Source organism: Cherax quadricarinatus, chromosome 86 (genome assembly GCF_038502225.1).
Source record: "Cherax quadricarinatus isolate ZL_2023a chromosome 86, ASM3850222v1, whole genome shotgun sequence".
Lineage (NCBI taxonomy): Eukaryota > Metazoa > Arthropoda > Malacostraca > Decapoda > Parastacidae > Cherax > Cherax quadricarinatus.
This window is the reverse complement of record NC_091377.1, coordinates 4,003,612-4,027,266: the sequence shown is the minus strand read 5'-3', so window position 1 is coordinate 4,027,266 and position 23,655 is coordinate 4,003,612. Positions and strand designations below refer to the sequence as shown.

Below are 23,655 nucleotides of genomic sequence, written 5' to 3'. Positions count from 1 at the left end.
GGAAGAAAATCAAAATGCAGATGATGTATGCGGGTATTTTTAAAAGACATTTAATAAATGTGACCAAAGAGTGAAAGCTGGTAAAAGGTGCTTAAGATAAAGTTAGCGGCGAAATCTGAAATTTCTAAACAGATCACTGTGATAAGTCAACCAAATAAACCTCAGTAAAAAAAAAAAAAAAGTTATGAAACTCATGCGAGAAACTGCCTTTTACCATTTATCATCGTTGTAAACGAAAAATAAAGCTTTGTCATATTTGCAGCCAGTACCAAATTAGCATAAAAAATTAATCTGCATAAACGCCTGAAGAAACTTCAATATGATATTAACATGGTCTGCTATTGGGCAGCGGAAAGCACAAATGTAAAAAGCGGAAACAAATTCTGACTTGATATGCCTGAAGGATACCTGACGTTCGCTTCTAGGAGTCAACGCCCCCGCGACCCGGTCCCAGACCAGGCCACCTAGTGGATAAAGGCCTGATCAACCAGGCTATTCCTCCTGGCTGCAAGCAGTGCAGCATACGAACCACAGCCCGGTTGGTCAGAAACTGATCTGACGAACTTATCCAGCTCCCTCTTCAAGACAGCCAAGAATTCAAAACTCAAAATAAATTCGGGTATGTGAGAGAGACACCAACATTTTCGTTGTACTGGTAAATGATGTATGAATATTGTCAGACCGCTGAGCATTTATAGCGAACAACAAATCAAATGTGGACAGGACCAAGAAAATGATAGAGTGGATTCAGTACATGAATGGTATACAATAGTTGAAGAATTAAACACATGTGCAACATCCAGATATTTTTATTTGTAAACATTTCGCCATCCAGTGACTTCATTAATACAAGGACAAATCTTCACATTATGTCCTTGTATTGTATTGAAAAAAAAACCACTGGATGGCGAAACGTCGACAATTAAAGATACCCAGATTCTGAGAACCTTTAAAACAAAGAATGGCATGTCAATTGTGTGAGGAGCATCTTCCACGACAGGCGAAATATGAGTTAGAAAATATGTATCCAATTTGTATGCACAGAAGTACTAATCAATAGAATAAAAATATCAGTTTACTTGAATAAGAGATACAGGAAGAAGTGTATAACAAGCGTACCTGTTTTCACAGGGCTTACTTTACACATTCTCTCATGTCTTTCACTCCATTATGATGTTAAAGCAGTGTGCAAATTTGTGACCACGTATACAGTATCCCTCTCCTCCACTGCAGTGGAGAGAGAGAGAGAGATACTGTACCCGTAAATGATCTCTACTGCTCATGCTCCGATATTTCCCTTGCCTTGAAAGGAGCCGTCAACAGTGAACAGCAACATATTATAAATCTGAAAGTAAAATAAAAAAAAACAATGGAAACTCAACTTGTCGGTATTTATTACCAAGGTTTATACCATCCTCTCAATACAGCAATCCATCGTATGTCTAAGAATACATACTTGCACTAGTCTGACGACAACCTGGGGTGGTGAAGAGACCGTGGGGTATGAGGGATAGGCTGGGCGTGTGGAAAGGGATGGTCGGCAGGGTAGTGATGGTGTGGAGTAGCAGGCTCAGTGGGTGGTAGTGGTGGTCAATAGAGGTATGTGACAAATGTGTAAGTTAAGGTGAGGTAGCCAGGCGACGCAGGTGTGGCTGATCAATATCACCACACAGGGAGACTCCACTATGTCAGCTTCCTTACTTCTTCAACCTAGTACCAACCAACCTACCTCTACCTTTCACTTCCAGGCGGGGCCCTGCTTGCCCAACCTACCAACCTACCTCTACCTTTTACTCCTAGACTACCTTGCTTGTTCAACCTACATACCTATTTCTCACTTCTAGGCGCCCGTGTTTGTTCACCCAGCCTGCCTCTCACTTCAAGGTTACCCTGCTGGTTCAACCTACATACTTACCTCTCACTTCTAGAATACCTAACTACCTACCTCTTACTTCCAGGCGCCCCTCCTTACTCAGCCTACCTGTCTTCTTACGGTCAACGTTTCATCTCCCATGATACTGCTAAATGCCTGATACACCACGCCTCACCAATCCTTTCCTTAAATTCCCCATTACCGCCTAACAAGAAAGGTGCAATCACACACAACTGATCCGCTAATATTTGTACACTTACACTAGTTAGACAGGTTTAAGTTCATCATTAAGTCCTACAGACTTTATTATCTGAAGGATACCTGAAGGACGCTTCCAAGGGTCAATGCCCCCTTGGCCCGGTCGCAGACCAGGCCTCCTGAATGATCAACCAGGCTGTTACTGATGGTGCACGCAGTCCATTGTACGAACCACAGCCCGACATGTTAAAGAGGTGTACCTGTCATTTAATGCCAGTGTTAAAGCACTTAATAGCAAGATAAGAGTAGCGGATGCTGTTATCAACGGCACTTGAGCGGCTACCGGAGAAGCCACAGACAATCATGGTTGCGATGCATCTTCCAGAGTGCAGATAGGAAGTAACAGATCGACTGTCTCTCACAGCCTAAAGTAACAATGTTAAAGATAATGATCACAGACATTTCCCTGCTGTAAAGCCAAGTAAAATGTGAGACTGTTAAAGGTACTTTAAACCATCGAAGTCTGATTTACCTATGTTGAAAATGGTACACAATACCGACAAGCTGATAACAAATACGTGCAACAGTTTGATATCTTTACTGTTGAAACGTTTCGCCTACACAGTAGGCTTCTTAAGTCAAATACAGAGGTAAAGATGATGTAATCAGTCCATCAACCCTGAGACGGTCAGTCCCTCACCATGGAGCTGAACTCTTCTCCAGGCTAAGGGACTGACCACCTCAAATACTATTTCTCCAAGGTTGATGGACTGATTACATCACCTTTACTTCGCTACTACACCTACTGCCCCTGTATCTGACCGAAAAAGCGTACTCATTTACGCATATCCCCCGCCCATCAAAGGCTCCCCATTTTCTGTTCGCGTTATATACCTTTGATAAGTTTCGAGAGTCTTTGCATAACTTTTTATCTTACATTTATATTTTTTCACTTGTTATACAACTGGTTATTTTTTATGGAGAGGACAACCTAACCCAACCGAGAAATCTGCTTCAAAACATATGTGAAAAATCTACTTAGATACTCAGAGGACGGATTGTTCTATCTTAAATTTAGCCTTAAAGGCAGAATTACCGCCAAAACGTTAGGTAAATGGACACAGATGCAAGTAATGTGACATTTTATTGTGGCACAATAAAAGTCACATTAAGTGCAGCTGTGTCCATTTACCTAGTAAGTTTTGCTATGCTATATCTCAGGTGCTTAAAAAAAGTGAACTCTACAGTTAGGTTTAAACTGGACAGGAGGCGGGAACTTATACGAAGACAGAAACAAGATGCAGAACAAGGGTTAATTGGGGTAATATTTTCCAGTCTCAAACACTACACAGAAAGCAGATCTTCCAAGTGAGCCTAGGTCAATAGTATGATATTTAACGACGACTAGTTTCAATTGATCCGCTATGGAAGCAAGGAGAAAATGAAGACTAAATACAGGACAAAAGCAAATCAATAGAGCGAAAGTTCCGTGTGCGAGACTTACGAGTAATGATGTCAGAAGATCTCACATTCAAGGATCACAACAAAGTTGCTACTGCTACCGTACGGAAAATGATCGGCTGGATAACTAGAACTTTCATGACAAAGATGCTGAGATAATCATGGCACTGTTTAGGTCATTTGTTCTCTCCAGGCTGGAATACTGCTGTAAACTACTCGTATATATTCATCAGGCATATGAACTACTGAGAACCTTTGAAGCATCTTCAACTGAATTTCCTGATCCTTCAGGTGGCCTAGTCTGGGACTGGGTCGTGGGGGCACTGACTCCTGGAAACGTCTTTCAGGTAACCTTTATACACTCGCACCACACAAATGAAAAACACTGACAAAATATTTTTTGTGTGAAGCTAATATATGTACAGAATTCCTCAAAAACATTTACCCAAGTCGTGGGTCTCAATTACCCTCGTCTGTGACATCTGTAACTGGTTTGGAGGGGCAGTTCTTGGTTCACTAGTCAGCCTGAGGTCAGAAATCATGGAGGGCTGTCACTAGCGTATCTCCATGTCTGGTGCTGACTTAATTAACGGTATGGTCCGAGAATTGTAATTATATATACAGTCAGAACTCACTGTAGTTATCAACCAGTCAACTTAAAATTTTAAACTCTAATTCACAACTGATCTCTGATAAAAAAATCTACAGCAACGTAATAATTAATACTCTGTCAAGGGAAGAAGTGAAAGAATATACGTCAGCATCTAAAAGATTACTACAAAAATGTTGTTAAAAAACTGGAGATGACATTTGCTAAGACTGAAGCTCACACACTGAGGTACGTGGTTCGATCCCTGGTACGGGTGGAAATATAGGGCGTATTTTCTTAAGACGCTTGCTGTCCCTGTTCGCCTAGCAGCAGGTACGTACCTGGGAGTTAGCCGACTGGTGTGGGTTGAACTCTGGGGTCAAAATTAACTTAAGTTGCCCGAAATGCTCTGCATAACCAGGGGCTTTCTATGTCACCGGTGTCAGCTATGGTCTATGTAAGTTGTCATGAAGAAGTACTCATGGAAGTTATACAGCGCCTAGGGAAGGCGAGGCAATCAAGTGTGATCCAAGAAGGGCAAGGTAACTTAATTCCTTGGATCAAGAACCCTTCCCGATTTAAAGGGACCTTACCTGGAGGTTATTCCGGGGATCAACGCCCCCGCGGCCCGGTCCATAACCAGGCCTCCCGATGGATCAGGGCCTGATCAACTAGGCTGTTACTGCTGGCCGCACGCAGTCCAACGTACGAGCCACAGCCCGGCTGATCCGGCACTGACTTTAGGTATCTGTCCAGCTCTCTCTTGAAGGCAGCCAGGGGTTTATTGGCAATTCCCCTAATGCTTGATGGGAGGCTGTTAAACAGTTTTGGGCCCCGGACACTTATGGTGTTTTCCCTTAGTGTACCAATGGCGCCCCTACTATTTATTGGGGGCATTTTGCATCGCCTGCCCAGTCTTTTACTTTCGTAGGGAGTGATTTATGTGTGCAGATTTGGGACTATTCCTTCCAAGATTTTCCAAGTGTAGATTATGATGTATCTCTCCCTCCTGCGTTCCAACGAGTACAAGTCAAGTGCTTCCAAGCGTTCCCAGTAGTTAAGGTGCTTGACAGAACTTATACGTGCAGTAAAGGATCTCTGTACACTCTCTAGATCTGCGATTTCACCTGCTTTGAATGGAGATGTTAATGTACAGCAGTATTCCAGCCTAGAGAGAACAAGTGATTTGAAAAGGATCATCATGGGCTTGGCATCTCTCGTTTTGAAAGTTCTCATTATCCATCCTATCATTTTCTTTGCACGTGCGATCGTGGCACTGTTGTGATCCTTGAAAGTGAGGTCCTCAGACATTACTACTCCCAGGTCCCTTACATTAGTTTTCCGCTCTATTGTATGGCCGGAGTCAGTAGTATACTCTGTTCTAGTTATTATCTCCTCTAGTTTTCCATAACGGAGTAGTTGGAATTTGTCCTCATTGAACATCATATTGTTTACCGTTGCCCATTGGAAAACTTTGTTTATATCTTCTTGGAGATTAACCGCGTCCTCAGCAGATGACAGCCTCATGCAGATCCTAGTATCATTCGCAAAGGATGATACGGTGCTGTGGTGTATATCTCTGTTTATGTCTGATATGAGGATAAGGAATAAGATGGGGGCGAGTACTGTGCCTTGTGGAACAGAGCTCTTCACTATGGCAGAACTGACAGGTTTCCAGATTTTGTTCTACCTTCGCAGCCTTGCCTGGCTGCGAAGGTTCACTGGCTTACACAGCCATCACAGCCTGGTTGATCTGGCACTTAGCGGAGGGAGTGGCTCGGTTTCCTCTTGAAAACTTTTACACTTGGTCCTGTTGATAGCAGATATACAGCACAAGGCAGCTGCCCGTATACAAGGATGTTGTTATTAAAATACAGTATACAACATGTTGCAGGAGACAACAACAATGATATACAACAGTCTCTAGGAAAATGATAACATTCTTTTATGAGGGAACCTGAGAAGTGCCTTCCAATTATTTCGTGGGCCGGGTTGTAAAGAATACATGGGACTGCCAGTTGTAAGCACCAACAATCTGAGCATTCATCAATCAGAAGGTCTGGTCACAGTCACAAAGACAATGATTCAGTTACTGTAGCCTCATGTTAACTGTGATATACCTTTTACTGGATTTTGGATTCGTATACCCTCACTGCCCTACTGAGGTCAGATTTACTTCCTGACTGCCTGCTCCACCAAATAGTGTGCTGAAAATATCTAGCCTAGACAGGACTCGCAGCAATGGTTTTAAGTTGGAAAAATTCAGATTCAGGAAGGATATAGGAAAGTACTGGTTTGGTAATGGAGTTGTGGATGAGTGGAACAAACTCCCAAGTACCGTTATAGAGGCCAGAACGTTGTGTAGCTTTAAAAATAGGTTGGATAAATACATGAGTGGATGTGGGTGGGTGTGAGTTAGACCTGATAGCTTGTGCTACCAGGTCGGTTGCCGTGTTCCTCCCTTAAGTCAATGTGACCTGACCTGACTAGGTTGGGTGCATTGGCTTAAGCCGGTAGGAGACTTGGACCTGCCTCGCATGGGCCAGTAGGCCTTCTGCAGTGTTCCTTCGTTCTTATGTTCTTATGTTGCTGCTAGCGGCCTACACAGCCTGGCTGATCTGCCACTTTAAAAGGCAGTGGTCCAGTGTTCTCTTGAAAAGTCTATCTTTTGTTAATTTTTAATTTAACATTTAGCAAGACACTTTAAATACCTTTCGCTGATTTAGAACCACGACAGAACATGTTTGTTTCTTGTATTAAATAAGAACATTGCATAAGATGGTCTCCATATTAATCTTAAATTTTCTTGTGCTGTTGTAAACCTAAACATGATTGATCAAATTTCAATAAAGCTTCTAAACATGGTAGGACAAGCAAAACATTTTAAAGTAGACATCTTACCAGCATACAGAGAATCTTACTATAACTGCACGAAGCTTCCCCGTAATAAATACTAGATGTAGCAATTACGAGTTATTCTAGGCTCAAACTTGAGCATGTTGTGCCATAACACTGAAGAATGACATGGTGCAGACCTTGCTTGGCGCCAGCCAGGAGCCAACCTCTGGCAACTCGGCGGCGCCAAATCAATACCATATTCCTGGGACGCCAAATACCAGCTACACTTGGTGTAGGGGCTGCGCGCGCGCACACGCACATACCACGCATGCATGCACACAGCACGCACGCACGCGCACACATATCTGATAGTGATGTAGTGGAGGCAGGATCCATACATAGATTTAAGAAGAGGTACAATAAAGCTCATGGAGCAAGGAGAGAGTGGACCTAGTAGTGACCAGCTAAGAGGCGGAGCCAGAGCTGTGACGACCCCTGTAACCACAAGTACAAATAGGTAAGTGTACACACACGCACACACACACACACACACACACACACACACACACACACACACACACACACACACACACACACACACGCACACACGCACACACGCACACACGCACACACGCACACACACACACACACACACACCCCAGACAACAGAGGATAACAAACAGGGCAGTGGCAACGATGTCCTCCCTGGTCAGCAACGCCCCTTCATTCTCCTCACATCCTCCTCCTCTCAGCCCGCTCCTGCACGCACGCACGGGCACCACAAGGGGGAGATATGATTACGACATACAGATTTTAAGAACTGATACGGGAAATATGAAATGTCCATTTAAAATCACTCCCTCCCACCCAGACCACTCGAGCACGCACAGAGATCTAGAGAAGACATGATCACGACGTACAAAATTAAAAAAGATTTGATAGGGAAGATGAAGATTAGCTACGTGAAATAAGAGAACCAAGAACAAGGGGAGACATTTGGAAGCTGAAAACACACAGGGGTGTTAGGAAGAACCTCTTGAGTCTCAAGAGTTTAAAAAGTGGAAGTTGTACAACGGAGAGAAACAACTTCAGTGCATAGATACAGAAGTATGATAAGGTTGAAGAGTTCAGAAACTAGTTAAGTCCGTCAAGGCGGGTCACGAGTGAACACGCTACCCCCACAAACCCACCCCACCACCACCCACACACGAAGAGATATGATAAGGCTCACGGAGCAGGGAGAGTGAACCTAGTAGTGACCAGCGAAGAGGTGGGGCCAGGAGCTGTGAATCGACCCCTGCAACCACAAACAGGTGAGCGCACACACTGATGAGTGTAGTTTCAACTGTACTTAAGTGTCTTTTTCCACAGTTTCAACAATAGCTATACATGACCTACCTGCAACCGATTTCCAGATTTTTCTACCGTCGCAACTCGGCATGTGGCCGGACTTCCCTGATTACCTATCAAGCAGGCTATTGCCGCCAGCGACCTGCAGGCCTACATAGCCATGGAAGTGTTGAGGGTAGGTATGATCGGCTTCTGGAGGCCAGGAATTATTAAAGATGGTAAAATTAAACACATGTACAACACTTGGGTATCTTTATTGATGAAACGTTTCGCCACACAGTGGCTTCATCAGTCCTATACAAAGAAGAATGATGAAGACTGTCTAGGACTGGTGTATAGGACTGATGAACTAATTTATCAACTTGTCGGTTCTCTGAACCATTTACCTAGATGAAAGGTGGTCGCTAAAGGTGTGTGGGCGAGAGGGTACATACAAAACACCAAGCCAACCCTCTCAGTCAACTTCTCCAGCACTTCTTGCTGTCTTTCTGAACTTTTCTCATTGCAGTGGTCACGGAGCCGCCAGCAACACCAAATACACCCAACTGTCTGTGCCACTGCTACTGCACCCAGGTGCATGCATCACACTGTTACTGCATTCAGCTGTCTGTACCACACTGTCACTACACTCGGCTGTCTGTGCCACACTGTCACTACACTCAGCTGTCTGTACCACACTGTCACTACACTCAGCTGTCTGTACCACACTGTCACTACACTCAGCTGTCTGTACCACACTGTCACTACACTCAGCTGTCTGTACCACACTGTCACTACACTCAGCTGTCTGTACCACACTGTCACTACACTCAGCTGTCTGTACCACACTGTAACTACACCTAGCTGTCTGTACCACTCACTACATTCAACTGTCTGTACCATATTGTCACTACACTCAGCTGTCTGTACCACACAATCTCTTCACATACTTCGCTCAATCATCTCTGCCTAGCCCTTCACTAACAATTAGTAATGTGCAAGAAAGGTATACAATACCGACAAGATGAAAGTTAAGACACATGTGCAACTACAACTAACCCATCCCTTTGGGTATGACCTACTTCCACTGGGAAATCCCGCCTACCAGTGACAATGCCCTCGTCTGCTACCTGTCCCTCTCCACTGACGCCTATATTAGCTCCAGCCTCCTTGCCCGTGCTCCAGAATCTCTACAACTACGGTGCTTTTCACACCAACTCCAAGGCTGAGGGACTGATTACCTCATCTTTTGTATATATATTTACTGTCTTCCAGTTACGTCCTAGAATCTGTATTGATAAAGCCACTGGATGGCGAAACGTCTACAATGAAGATACACAAATGTTACACGTGTCTTAACTTTCAACAATTAGTAATGTAAACTGTACCCAAATGGAAACACACGTATTACCAACAACCTCAAGAAAATTCCTGTTCTATAAATCTTCCTGCGCAATGCATATTTCGTCTAGTACAAATTCAGACACCTAAACAGATGGCAATGCCTAATCATTTATATTATACTCCCTGGAAAGTAAGCGAGAAAGATACAACAAAATTTACACCTGGAAAATACTGGAGATGATTCTTACTCATTTGCGTACTGAAACGATTCCTCGTGAGAGCAAGAACATGGAAGACACTGCAAAATACTGCCTTACCAGGCTCGTCTAGTGCTTGCCTGGTCAATCAGGCTGTTGCTGCTGGAGGCCTACCACCCCACATATTCATCACAGCCCGGTTGATTTGGCACCTGTTGATACTTGTCCAGTTTTCTCTTGAAGACTTCTACATTAACATTAACATCTCCATTCAAAGCAGGTGAAATCGCAGATCTAGAGAGTGTACAGAGATCCTTTACTGCACGTATAAGTTCTGTCAAGCACCTTAACTACTGGGAACGCTTGGAAGCACTTAGACTTGTACTCGTTGGAACGCAGGAGGGAGAGATATATCATAATCTACACTTGGAAAATCTTGGAAGGAATGGTCCCAAATCTGCACAAAGAAATCACTCCCTACGAAAGTAAAAGACTGGGCAGGCGATGCAAAATGCCCCCAATAAAAATTACGGGCGCCATTGGTACACTAAGGGTAAACACCGTAAGTGTCCGGGGCCCAAGACTGTTCAACAGCCTCCCATCAAGCATCAGGGGAATTGCCAATAAGCCCCTGGCTGCCTTCAAGAGAGAGCTGGACAGATACCGAAGTCAGTGCCGGATCAGCCGGGCTGTGGCTCGTACGTTGGACTGCGTGCGGCCAGCAGTAACAGCCTAGTTGATCAGGCCCTGATCCACCGGGAGGCCTGGTCATGGACAGGGCCGTGGGGGCGTTGATCCCCGGAATAACCTCCAGGTGTTTCTGACATTTTCTGGTAAGATGTTGAATAATCTGGGGCCACGAATGTTGACAGTGTTCTATTATTGTGCCCACCGCACCCCTGCTTTCCGCTGGGATTATTCTGACAGTTAAATCAGAAGAGAAAACTACATAAATGATCATTTAATAAACACTACATACCCAAAAGTATTTAAAGACCCGCCATTGTTGGATCCAAATGATGTACTGCCAACAACAGTATAGAAGACACATTGCAGAACAAGCTTTATCAACAGTAACAGCTTATGTGCAACGTGTGATGTCCCCACCTTCCCTCACTCTGTGCAGAAGTTCATCATGCCTTTAATAACCTTTTCATTAGTTCCGAGAGTTTTGTTACTCACGGAGCTCGGACATAGGGCAGGTTAGTCTCGTGCTTGCTCTACGAACAACAAAATGCTGTCTTAGTAAAGGTTTGTTTCGCACCAAATTTGACCACATGTAAACAATTTACACAACAGCACCTCTGCAAAGCCATCCAAATGCATTTTGCGTACAGTCCTACAGTCTAGATTTTTGTAGCGCAAGTAACTCCAGCCAAATTATTTCTTAAATAAAGAAATTAGCTGAAGGTTAACCTGGCAGTGTCTAACTACATTTTAGGAGGCAAATTAAAGTCATCCAGATCACAGCTGACAAGAAAAACGGCGGCAATCATCCTAAGTGGAGTGAAATCTCTTCAATCCCTGCAACTCAGAGACTAAATCCAGGAAGAACCGAAGAAAGGAGAAGACGAAGGGAGACCAGGACAAGACTACAGGGAGACGAAAGGTAGACCAGAGACAGCCATGGAAAACAAAACATGAGACCAGGAAAGATAAACGGGAGAGCAGAGGAAGAGGACAGGAGACCAGAACTGCAGACATTTGAGAAATGGTCTGGTAATACCGAGATGATGTGGAAAAAGACACTTATGTAAAGTTCAGGACAGTTATTAAAGGAAACGTTTCGTCACGAATGGCTTCTTCAGTCCTAAAAACATTTACATTACACCAAAAGGAAGCAATACACTGATATCAACTTTGTTTAGCACAAATATATGTGGCCAGCCAAATAAATGTCCAACATCAGTGGACTGTAAATGACACACATTCAAAGCTCTAATTAAAAAGTTTATTCAATGTTTCTCCTGTAGAACTTTTTTTTTTTTTAATTCTTATAACTCATAGCTGGTGGTAGTATATAACCATCACAAAATGGTTGATCTGGCACCTGGTGGAAGTAGTGATCCAGTTTCCTTTTTAAAACTTTTACATACATTCCAGCAATATTTCTGATATTTGTTGACAATGTTGAAAAGCCTTGGGCCACGCATGTTGACACAGTGTTCTCTTACGGCTCTTGTAGCACCTCTGCTTTCACTCTGTTTTAACCTCCATCTCTCTCATTCTAGTTACTGTTGAAAGTATAAATTTGGGATCTGGCCCTCAAATATTTTTCCAGGAATAAATTATAAAGTATCTTGTACGCTCCAGACAGTACACTTCAAATACTTCGAGTTCATAATACTTTACAAGCTTCGACTCTGTGCAATCCTGAACACTTTCCAGCTCTGACAGCTTTCCTGTCTTGAATGGAGCTGTAAACAGAGACCATCGCCCAATGGAAGTAAGTCGCTCTCGGACTTTTTTGGGTTGTCCTAGGTTCTCTACACACATGCTGCTATGTATGATAATCTAGGTAACTGTATTTGTGTATACCTGAATACACTTACTTGTTTTCAAAGTACTAATGATTCACCCAGTCATTTTTTTTTTTTTTTGCATTATCTACGTTGTGTATTTCTAAATGAAGGATTGTATGGTTTAACTAGTTATTAAGTCTTTCACTTGCTTGTGTACATGAATGGTATACAGTACCGTCAAGATGAAGAATTAGACACGTGTGTAACATCTGGGTATCTTTATTTGTAGACGTTTCGCCATTCAGTGGCTTTATCATTGTATTGTATTGATAAAGGCACTGGATGGGGGAAACATCTACAAATAAAGATACCCAGATGTTTCACCTGCTTCTTATATTGTTGGAGATGGTCTGCCTAAGTCTTTTTATCCTCTGTTCTTTCTTGGTTCTTCGTTCCTCCCATTTCTAAGCAAATGAAATTTGTCACTAAAAAACGCTTTTTTTCCTTCGCACACTGAATTTTTTATTAGTATACCATTGTAATTTTTCTGTATCCTCTACCAAGGCGACTTTCATACCTATTTTGGTATCGTCCTCAGAGGATGATCCGAAGCAGTGGCAATGATGATGTGCAACAGGAAAGGTGATAAGACCCTGGAGTATACCTGGAGAGGGTTTCGAGAGTCAACGCCCCCGTGGCCCGGTCTGTGACCAGGTCTTGGACTGCTAAACTGTTAGGTTAGACTTGACTTTTTCTGCCATTCTGCGTTCTGTTTGCTGTAAAATTAAATATTTATCTTCTAACCTTTCCTGTTGTACATATTAACTATATTTTATGTGCTACCACTCCACGGTCACAATTGTTAAATATCTCTGCAAAATCTATGAAGACCATATCTAGAAATACGTATTCTATTAATACAAGTATTAGTGTGCCTGTGTATGCATGCATGTGCATGCATAGGCGTGCAAAAAAAACATGCCCCTGTGCGTGCGTGTGCATGCCCCAATGCATGCATGTACATGTGTGTGCGCGTGTGCATGCCTGTGAACGTGCATTGGTAAGTGCGTGAACCCATGTCTGTATACTTGAACAATTATAATAACCTACACGATTATTAACTTCCAACTGAGGTACACTTGCGCTGCCACACTTGCTTCTGAACCCTAGTGAAAACTACTGTTGTAGGTTGTGTTTGTGTTTGGGTCGAGTCTCAGCTTCTTAACCCTCTTCTTGAAGCTGTGGCGAGCATCGTAGTGTGTTTGTGTGGGTCGAACCTCAACTCTTGAAGCAGCTGTAAGTGGTTTGTGGGGTTTGAGTCTCAGCTCTTGGCCCTGCCTCCTACACTATGATGTGCTTTACTAGCTTCTAGCCTCTTGTGTCTTAAGCCTTACCATACCTAGTCTTAAAGATGTGTGGCAGCAAGTGCAGTAATTTGAAACAAAGTAGACAGACTTACCGCACTGACAATCTGTTGGTCTACACCATTAGCAACGACGGGGGGACCGACTGGAACTTGCACCTGCATACCTCCCGCTACCGTCGCTCCACTGTCAGGAAGAAACATTATGTTATCACCACCTCAACCATAACTTCTACCACGCCTGTAGTATGGGAAAGGAACACGCTATCAGGGAGAAACATTATGTTACCACAACCACAACCCTCTACCGCAACTGCACTAGGGGTAAAGGAAACAGTGTCAGTGAGGAAACAATACACAATAACCAATCATGATCACCACCACCAAATCTATCACACCTGTGCTGGGACAGGGAACACAGTCAATGGGGCAGGGGGGGGGGAGAACAAACACTGTGTTACAACTTGGGAAAGGAACATATTCGAAGGAATGGGAAATCGGGAAAGGGAAGTGAGGAGGAAAATAGAATAGCATGGGGCTTGCCAGATGAAAAACGAGAGGGAGGAAATCAAGAGGGAAGGAGAGACACAAGAAAAAAGAAAGTCAAGAGAGGGAGTGAGAAAAGCTGTGTATGATTAGTACCGGAGGTATTTAATAGGGAGGGCTGGGAGGGCTATTTGTTGTCTGTAAAGCAGCACTGGGAATTATTTTCCCCACGGTCCAGTCTCAGACTATGCCTGTTAAGTTGTAAAAAGTAAATATTACAGAATTAAGAACTATCAAGAACATAGTTATATGAAGATAAGAGTATAAGATAAGAAGATAAGATATATATGAAGATAAGAGTATATATGAAGATAAGAGTATGTAATACATACTATATAAGGTTTGTCATCTTAAGTGCTTACAAAACAAAAACATCACCAATTCTTCCTATCTTATTTAACAAGAGGATAGACAGCAATCTATCTTCTTTAACAACAGGATAGACAGCAGTCTACCTACCTTCTACCTGTGGCCCTGGGCCCTGTGGCCCGAAACAGATCACAGGTAATGGTGAAGGAGAAAGGTGTGCGGAGAAACACGAGGAATTTCGGGGATAATGAGAGAGAGAGAGCTGGGGAAAGCAAGCTTTAAGGGATGGGAAAGGAAAGAGGGGAGGAAAAAATAAAGAGGGCGATGGTGTAAGAGGTTCTTTGCACGGTTGAATCATAGATACATCATCAGTGTGATGCTACACTACTCCTGCATCCTAGCAACAACAGTCAACTTGGTTTTACTGTCACCGTAATGAAATAGAAAGAGGCGGATGGAAAGAGAGAGAGAGGAAATACAGAGGGAGACAAAAAAAAAGAGAGAAACTTGAGAGGGAGATATAAAAAGGAAGAGAGAAAAACTGAAAGGGAGATATAAAAAAGAGGAAGAGAGAAAAACAGAAAGAGGGAGAGAGCAAATGCAGAGGGAGATACAAAAATTATATATATATATATATATATATATATATATATATATATATATATATATATATATATATATATATATATATATATATATATATATATATATATATATATATATATATATATATATGTCGTGCCGAATATGTAAAATTGGTCAATTAGCAAGAACTCATTTAAAATTAAGTTCTTTCTAAAATTTTCTCTTATACGTTTAAAGACATTTTTTTTCATTAATGTTAATGTAAAATTTTTTAATTTTCCTCCAAACGAATCTTAGAAAACTTACCTAACCTTATTATAACAAGAACAATTTATTTTAGCCTAACTCAACTAAATATATTTTAGATTTATTTACAATAATTTAATACTAAACAAACACAGTGAAATATATATTTTTCGTTAGGTTCAGAATGATTTTGGCGAAATTATTGCATACACAAATTTTCGCTTGTCCTATATGGCAAGATGAGCGTTGCTATTTAAGCCAAGATCGCAAGTTCTGCCTATTCGGCACGACATACATACACACATATATATATATATATATATATATGTATATATGTATATATATATATATATATATATATATGTATATATGTATATATATATATATATATATGTATATATTTATATATATATATATATATATATATATATATATATATATATATATATATAAAGAGGGACGGCAAGCAGCAGCTACACTGAGTGTATTCTTCTCCAGAACATCACTTCATCTGAGATTATTTATTCCCAGGATGACTCGTGCGTGGAACATGTTCGTACAGCATAATGACATCAAGGAAATAAAGTCAGCTGATCAAATGAAACAGCTGGCCCAGAGATGGCTCCAACTTCATCCTGTTTCCTATTTGTATGTCTTATAATAATAAAAATGCTTTTAAATGAGCTGATGTACGTAACAGCTCTTAGCTTGTAAATAAAGTTAGGAATTCTTAACTTAACCTTGTAAAACACTGTATAAGAGAGAGAAAATTGAGAGAGATATATAAAAATGAGAGGGAGAGAAGAAAATAGGAAGAGGAAAACAGGAGGGGGAATGGAAAGAGGGCAAACTAGAGGGGAAATAAAAAAAATGGGAAAGAAGGGAAAGTTAAAGGCACAAGAGGGGATTTAGATGGAGAGAGTAAGAAAAGTGGATAGGAGAGTGGAAAGGGTTAGATAAAAGGAATAGATGGAGAAGGAAAATGGAAACGGGAAAGTGGAAATTGGGAGAGATGAAGGGGCGGGGGGAAGGACAGGAGGAGGAGAGGGAGAGAAGGAAGAGAGGAGGGTGAGGAGAGAGAAGATGGAGAGGGCAGGGAAGTTGAGAGAGGTGAGAGGTACAGAGGGGTAGAGGTAGACAGAGGTACAAAGAGAGAGAGGGGGGTAGAGAGAAAGAACTAGAGAGGAAGAGAGGTAGAGAGAAAGAGATCTAGAGAGGAAGAGAGGTAGAGAGAAAGAGATCTAGAGAGGAAGAGAGGTAGAGAGAAAGAGATCTAGAGAGGAAGAGAGGTAGAGAGAAAGAGATCTAGAGAGGAAGAGAGGTAGAGAGAAAGAGATCTAGAGAGGAAGAGAGGTAGAGAGAAAGAGATCTAGAGAGGTAGAAAGAGATCTAGAGAGGTAGAGAGGTAGAGAGAAAGAGATCTAGAGAGGAAGCGAGGTAGAGAGAAAGAGATCTAGAGGTAGAAAGAGATCTAGAGAGGTAGAAAGAGATCTAGAGAGGTAGAAAGAGATCTAGAGAGGTAGAAAGAGATCTAGAGAGGTAGAGAGAGATCTAGAGAGGTAGAGAGAGATCTAGAGAGGTAGAGAGAGATCTAGAGAGGTAGAAAGAGATCTAGAGAGGTAGAAAGAGATCTAGAGAGGTAGAAAGAGATCTAGAGAGGTAGAGAGAGAGAGACTCACCTAGAGGATACTGTAACAGGAACACCAGGGACTGCAGCGGTGGGTGTGGTCTGAGGGGCAGGTGGTGCACCGGGGGCCCCGGGTGGAGGCGCCCCGGGGGCCCCAGGCGGAGAGAAGGGTGGACCGTCCTTGCCGGGCCCATCCTTACCCGCCCCAGCCTCGCCGTTCTGGTTATACGGGAACGACGCCGCCATCGTTGTCTGAACCATGTGCTGAAACATGTGTCACACTGTTAGTACCTTTAACACACCTCTATACATCACTCACCACCTCTATACATCACCACCTCTATATATACATCACCACTCACCACCTCTATACATCACCACTCACCACCTCTATACATCACAACCTCTATATATACATCACCACTCACCACCTCTATACATCACCACTCACCACCTCTATACATCACAACCTCTATATATACATCACCACTCACCACCTCTATATATACATCACCACTCACCACCTCTATATATACATCACCACTCACCACCTCTATATATACATCACCACTCACCACCTCTATACATCACAACCTCTATATATACATCACCACTCACCACCTCTATATATACATCACCACTCACCACCTCTATACATCACAACCTCTATATATACATCACCACTCACCACCTCTATATATACATCACCACTCACCACCTCTATACATCACCACTCACCACCTCTATATATACATCACCACTCACCACCTCTATACATCACCACTCACCACCTCTATATATACATCACCACTCACCACCTCTATACATCACCACTCACCACCTCTATATATACATCACCACTCACCACCTCTATACATCACCACTCACCACATCTATACATCACTCACCACATCTATACATCACCACTCACCACATCTATACATCACCACTCACCACATCTATACATCACCACTTACCACATCTATACATCACCACTCACCACATCTATACATCACCACTCACCACATCTATACATCACCACTCACCACATCTATACATCACCACTCACCACCTCTATACACCACACACATCTATACATCACCACTCACCACCTCTATACATCACCACTCGCCACCTCTATACATCACTCACCACATCTATACATCACCACTCACCACATCTATACATCACCACTCACATCTACACATCACCACACACCACATCTATACATCACCACTCACCACATCTATACATCACCACACACCACATCTATACATCACCACTCACCACATTTATACATCACCACACACATCTATACATCACCACTCACCACCTCTATACATCACCACTCACATCTATACATCACCACTCACCACATTTATACATCACACACATCTATACATCACTCACCACCTCTATACATCACCACTCACATCTATACATCACCACTCACCATCTCTATACATCACATCTATACATTACCACTCACCACCCCTATACATCACACACCACATCTATACATCACTCACCACCTCTATACATCACCACTCACCACCTCTATACATCACACACCACATCTATACATCACAACACACATCTATACATCACTACACACATCTATACATCACCACACCACATCTATGCATCACCACACACATCTATACATCACCACACACCACCTCTATACATCATCACACACCACATCTATACATCACACACATCTATACATCACCACACACCACATCTACACATCACACACATCTATACATCACCACACACATCTATACATCACCACACACATATATACATCACCACTCACCACCTCTATACATCACCACACCACATATATACATCACCACACACTACATTTATACATCACACAACACCTCTATACATCACCACACACCAAATTATACATCACCACACACCAAATCTATACATCACCACACCACCTCTATACATCACACACCTCTATACATCACACACCAACTCTGTACACCACACACCAACTCTATACATCACATACCACCACTATACATCACACACCACCACTATACATCACACAGCACCTCTATACGTCACAACACAGCACCTCTATACGTCACAACACAGCACCTCTATACGTCACAACACAGCACCTCTATACATCACCACACACCACCTCTATACATCACCACACACCACCTCTATACATCACCACACACCACCTCTGTACATCACCACACACCACCCCTATACATCACCACACACCACTATACATCACCACGCACCACATCTATACATCACCACACACATCTATACATCACCACACACCACATCTATACACCACACATCTATACATCACACACCTATACACACCACATCTATACATCACACACATCTATACATCACCACACACCACCTCTATACATCACCACACGCCACATCTATACATCACCACACACCACCTCTATACATCACCACACACCACATCTATACATCACCACACACCACATCTATATATCACCACACGCCACATCTATACATCACACACATCTATACATCACACACCACCTCTATACATCACCACACACCACCTCTATACATCACCACACACCACCTCTATACACCACCACACACCACCTCTATACACCACACACATCTATACATCACCACACACCACATCTATACATCACCACACACCACATCTATACATCACCACACACCACATCTATACATCACCACACACATCTATACATCACCACACACCACCTCTATACATCACCACACACATCTATACATCACCACACACCACATCTATACATCACCACACACCACACACATCTATACATCACACACATCTATACATCACCACACACCACCTCTATACATCACCACACACCACCTCTATACATCACCACACACCACATCTATACATCACCACACACCACCTCTATACATCACCACACACCACCTCTATACATCACCACACACCACATCTATACATCACCACACACCACATCTATACATCACCACACACCATCTCTATACATCACCACACACCACATCTATACATCACCACACACCACATCTATACATCACCACACACCTCTATACATCACCACACACCACATCTATACATCACCACACACCACCTCTATACATCACCACACACCACATCTATACATCACCACACACCTCATCTATACATCACCACACACCACCTCTATACATCACACACCCCATCTATACATCACCACACACCACATCTATACATCACCACACACCACCTCTATACATCACCACACACATCTATACATCACCACACACCACATCTATACATCACCACACACATCTATACATCACCACACACCACATCTATACATCACCACACACCACATCTATACATCACCACACACCACATCTATACATCACCACACACATCTATACATCACCACACACTATACATCACACACCACATCTATACATCACCACACACATCTATACATCACCACACACCACATCTATACATCACCACACACATCTATACATCACCACACACCACATCTATACATCACCACACACCACATCTATACATCACACACATCTATACATCACCACACACATCTATACATCACACACATCTATACATCACCACACACATCTATACATCACCACACACCACATCTATACATCACCACACACATCTATACATCACCACACCACACATCTATACATCACCACACCACACATCTATACATCATACACCCGTAAAACAAATAGTAGTTACTGTAGTTACAACTCCACTCCAACTGATTTTGGAAGAGAAGAAAGAAAATGGAAAGAAATAACCAAAATCGTCCACCACCTTGGAGCCTTGTTGGACTGGAGACAACCAGTGGCTCCTCCAAACTCACAACTACTGATAACAAAATCCCCCCAACAAACATGCAAGAACACCTCATTTATATTTGCTAATATACAGTCTGTTACTGCTGGCCGCACGTAGTCCAACGTACGAACCACAGCCCGGCTGATCCGGTACGGACTGAGGTATCCGTCCAGCTCCCACTTGAAGACAACCAGGGGTCTATTGGTAAATTCCCTTATGGTTGATGGGAGGCTGTTGAACAGTCTTGGGGCCCGGACACTTACTGTGTTTTCTTTTAGTGTACTAATGGCGCCCCTACTTTTCGCTGGGGGTACGCTGCATCGCCTGCCAAGTCTTTTGCTTTTGTAGGGAATGATTTGTATGTGCAGATTAGAGACCAGTCCCTCTAGGATTTTCCAGTTAAGGTGTCTGATGGAACTTGTATGTACAGTAAAGGTTCTTTGTACATTTTCTAGATCTACAATTTCACCTGCCTTCAATAGAGATGTTAATGTACAGCAATATTCCAGCCTAGAGAGAACAAGTGATTTAAAAAGGATCATCACTGGCTTGGCATCTCTAGTCTTGTTCTCATTATCCATCCTATCAGTTTCCTCGCAGATGTGACAGTGGCATTGTTGTGATCCTTGAAGGTGAGATCCTCAGACATTGCCACTCCCAGGTCCTTCACATTACTTTTGTACTATTGTGCGATTCGAGTTTGTAGTATACTCAGTTCTAATTATTATTTCCTCCAGTTTTCCATAACAGAGTAGTTGGAATTTGTCTTCACTGATCATATTGTTCTCCGTTGCCAATTGGAAAACTTGACTTATATCTTATTGGAGATTTGCCGTGTCCTCAAAGGATGACACTCGTGCAGATCCTAGCATCATCTGTAAATGTTGATACGGTGCTATGGTTTACATCTCTATGTCTGATATGAGAATGAGGAACAGGATAGGGGCGAGTACTGTGCCTTGTGGAACAGAACTCTTCACTGTGGCAGCTTCCGATTTAACTCTGTTTACCACTACTCTGTGTTCGATTGGTTAGAAAGTTGAAGATCCATTTGCCTACTCTGCTAGCTATCCCTTTAGCACGCCTGCTAAACCAGTGCCTTCTCATTACTACGAATCCTGTCTTGGTTAGCACGTTATTTGTATCCCCCTGTAGTTATTCCTGTCTTTCACTCGTACACTGTGATCATATCCCCTAATTCACTCTGTAAATTCAGTGTCCTCAGTTTATCTTCTTAGGTATAAAATTTCTGATATACGGGGTTAGTTTAGTTATCCAGACTGTGGAATATACGTTACTCTGATAAATGAGACTTGTGTAACACTTGGGTGTCTTTGTGAAAACTTCTCACCAGCTAGTGGCTTCTTCAGTCCAATACAGAGAAGAATGGTGAAAGATGAGGGGTAATTTGAGGTAATCAGTCTGGAGTCAATGTATTCAGTCCATCAATTTTCTAAACCATTTATACAAATTCTGTCAGACACAGGAACATCTTGGGATCTTGATGCAGATAATTCTTTAAATTTTACGTAACCTATAAGCATGACCTACTTCCACTAGGGGATTTTTCCACTGGTGACTCTGCCTACCACTGCTTCACTTCATCAGTCTGCAGTATAAAAGCCCCTTCATGCATATGCTGTACCTTCATCGGAATTAGAGTAAACACATCGACTCTAGGCTGAGAGACTGATTACGTCAAACTTTTCATTTTCCACCATTCTTCTCTGTATTGAACTGAAGAAGTCACTGTCTAGTGAAACGTTTCTAGAGTAAAGAGACCCAAATGTTGCAAAAGCGTCTCATTTATCAAGTTGTGGATTATCAAAACCCTTTATACAGTAGTGTGTTATCCCAGTCACTGCTAGTTATGAGACGAGACCAGAAGGAAGGACTCACCCACAAGTAAACTACCTATTCACATCTTCCGTTTTTCTCTGCATAAAAAAAAAAACTCGAAACTCATCGAAGGTAAATTTATATCAAAGGTGGATTGCTAAGTCGCTGACTAAGACACGCTTCCACAGTGAAGATACCAAAGTGTTGCACAAATATCTCATTCGTCCAAGATCATGTGGTAATGGTCTAGCAATTGTGAGAGGCAGCAGCGGCTTGTTCTGAATCCATGTTGATCTGGGTCGTGCAATTCCTACGATTCCATGTGACTGACAATCTTACCTCTTAAAACACTTTCAAATATTTTGAAAGTGTGACGTCAGGGCTACTGGTCCTGAGTTTTTTGCAACACTGAGAAACTGACACATTTGTAAATGGGGCTATATCGATTATTTGTAATGACAGTGGGATGGCTCAAGTATCTAGGCCTCTTTTGCACAGAATATTTAAGGCACGAGATAGGGGTGTCTTGCAACTCTTGAGTATGTTGCTCCAGGAGTCTGGGCCTGGGGTGGACTGTATGGGTGTGCAACTGATCGTTTTCTCGTTCTAAGTCAAATGGGGTTAGGGGTATATCAGAAATTTCAGTGAGTGCTTGAAAAGTGGAATGAGTTACAGTAAATAGCAGATCTCTCCAGGGGTTCAACATTCCTGCGGCCCTGTCCCTGGCCAGGCCTCCCCTATGACGGACACCTTTGATATACCTTTGACGGGTCTCGAGTTTTCTTATTGCCACAAACCCAGTCCACGCTTCTCTAGTCAACCAGGCCCGTGCTGCTGGTGGACCACTGGCCCACAAATTCATCACAGCCTGGTTGATCCGGCACTTGGTGGAGGCACTTACCGAGGTTCCTTTTGAGGACTTCCGCACTTCATCATGTAGGGTTCCTGACATTTCTGGTAAGAGAAATACTCTGGACC

The 23,655-nt window shown here is 42.6% G+C and overlaps 1 protein-coding gene and 1 long non-coding RNA gene across 14 annotated transcripts in view; both read right to left on the bottom strand.

Moving 5' to 3' along the window:
* Positions 1-23,655, bottom strand: part of LOC128702975 (RNA binding protein fox-1 homolog 1-like) — a 367,005-nt gene that overhangs the window by 83,725 nt on the left and 259,625 nt on the right. For all 13 annotated transcript variants that reach the window (XM_070103571.1, XM_070103575.1, XM_070103574.1 and 10 more), the window contains 2 exons: positions 17,020-17,231; positions 13,751-13,841 (listed from right to left, as the gene is read on the bottom strand). In XM_070103571.1, coding sequence (XP_069959672.1) covers positions 13,751-13,841; positions 17,020-17,231 — 303 coding nt within the window. The remainder of the gene's footprint in view (positions 1-13,750; positions 13,842-17,019; positions 17,232-23,655) is intronic.
* Positions 1-23,655, bottom strand: part of LOC138855242 (uncharacterized) — a 351,644-nt gene that overhangs the window by 138,347 nt on the left and 189,642 nt on the right. The gene's annotated exons all lie outside the window — the stretch shown is intronic.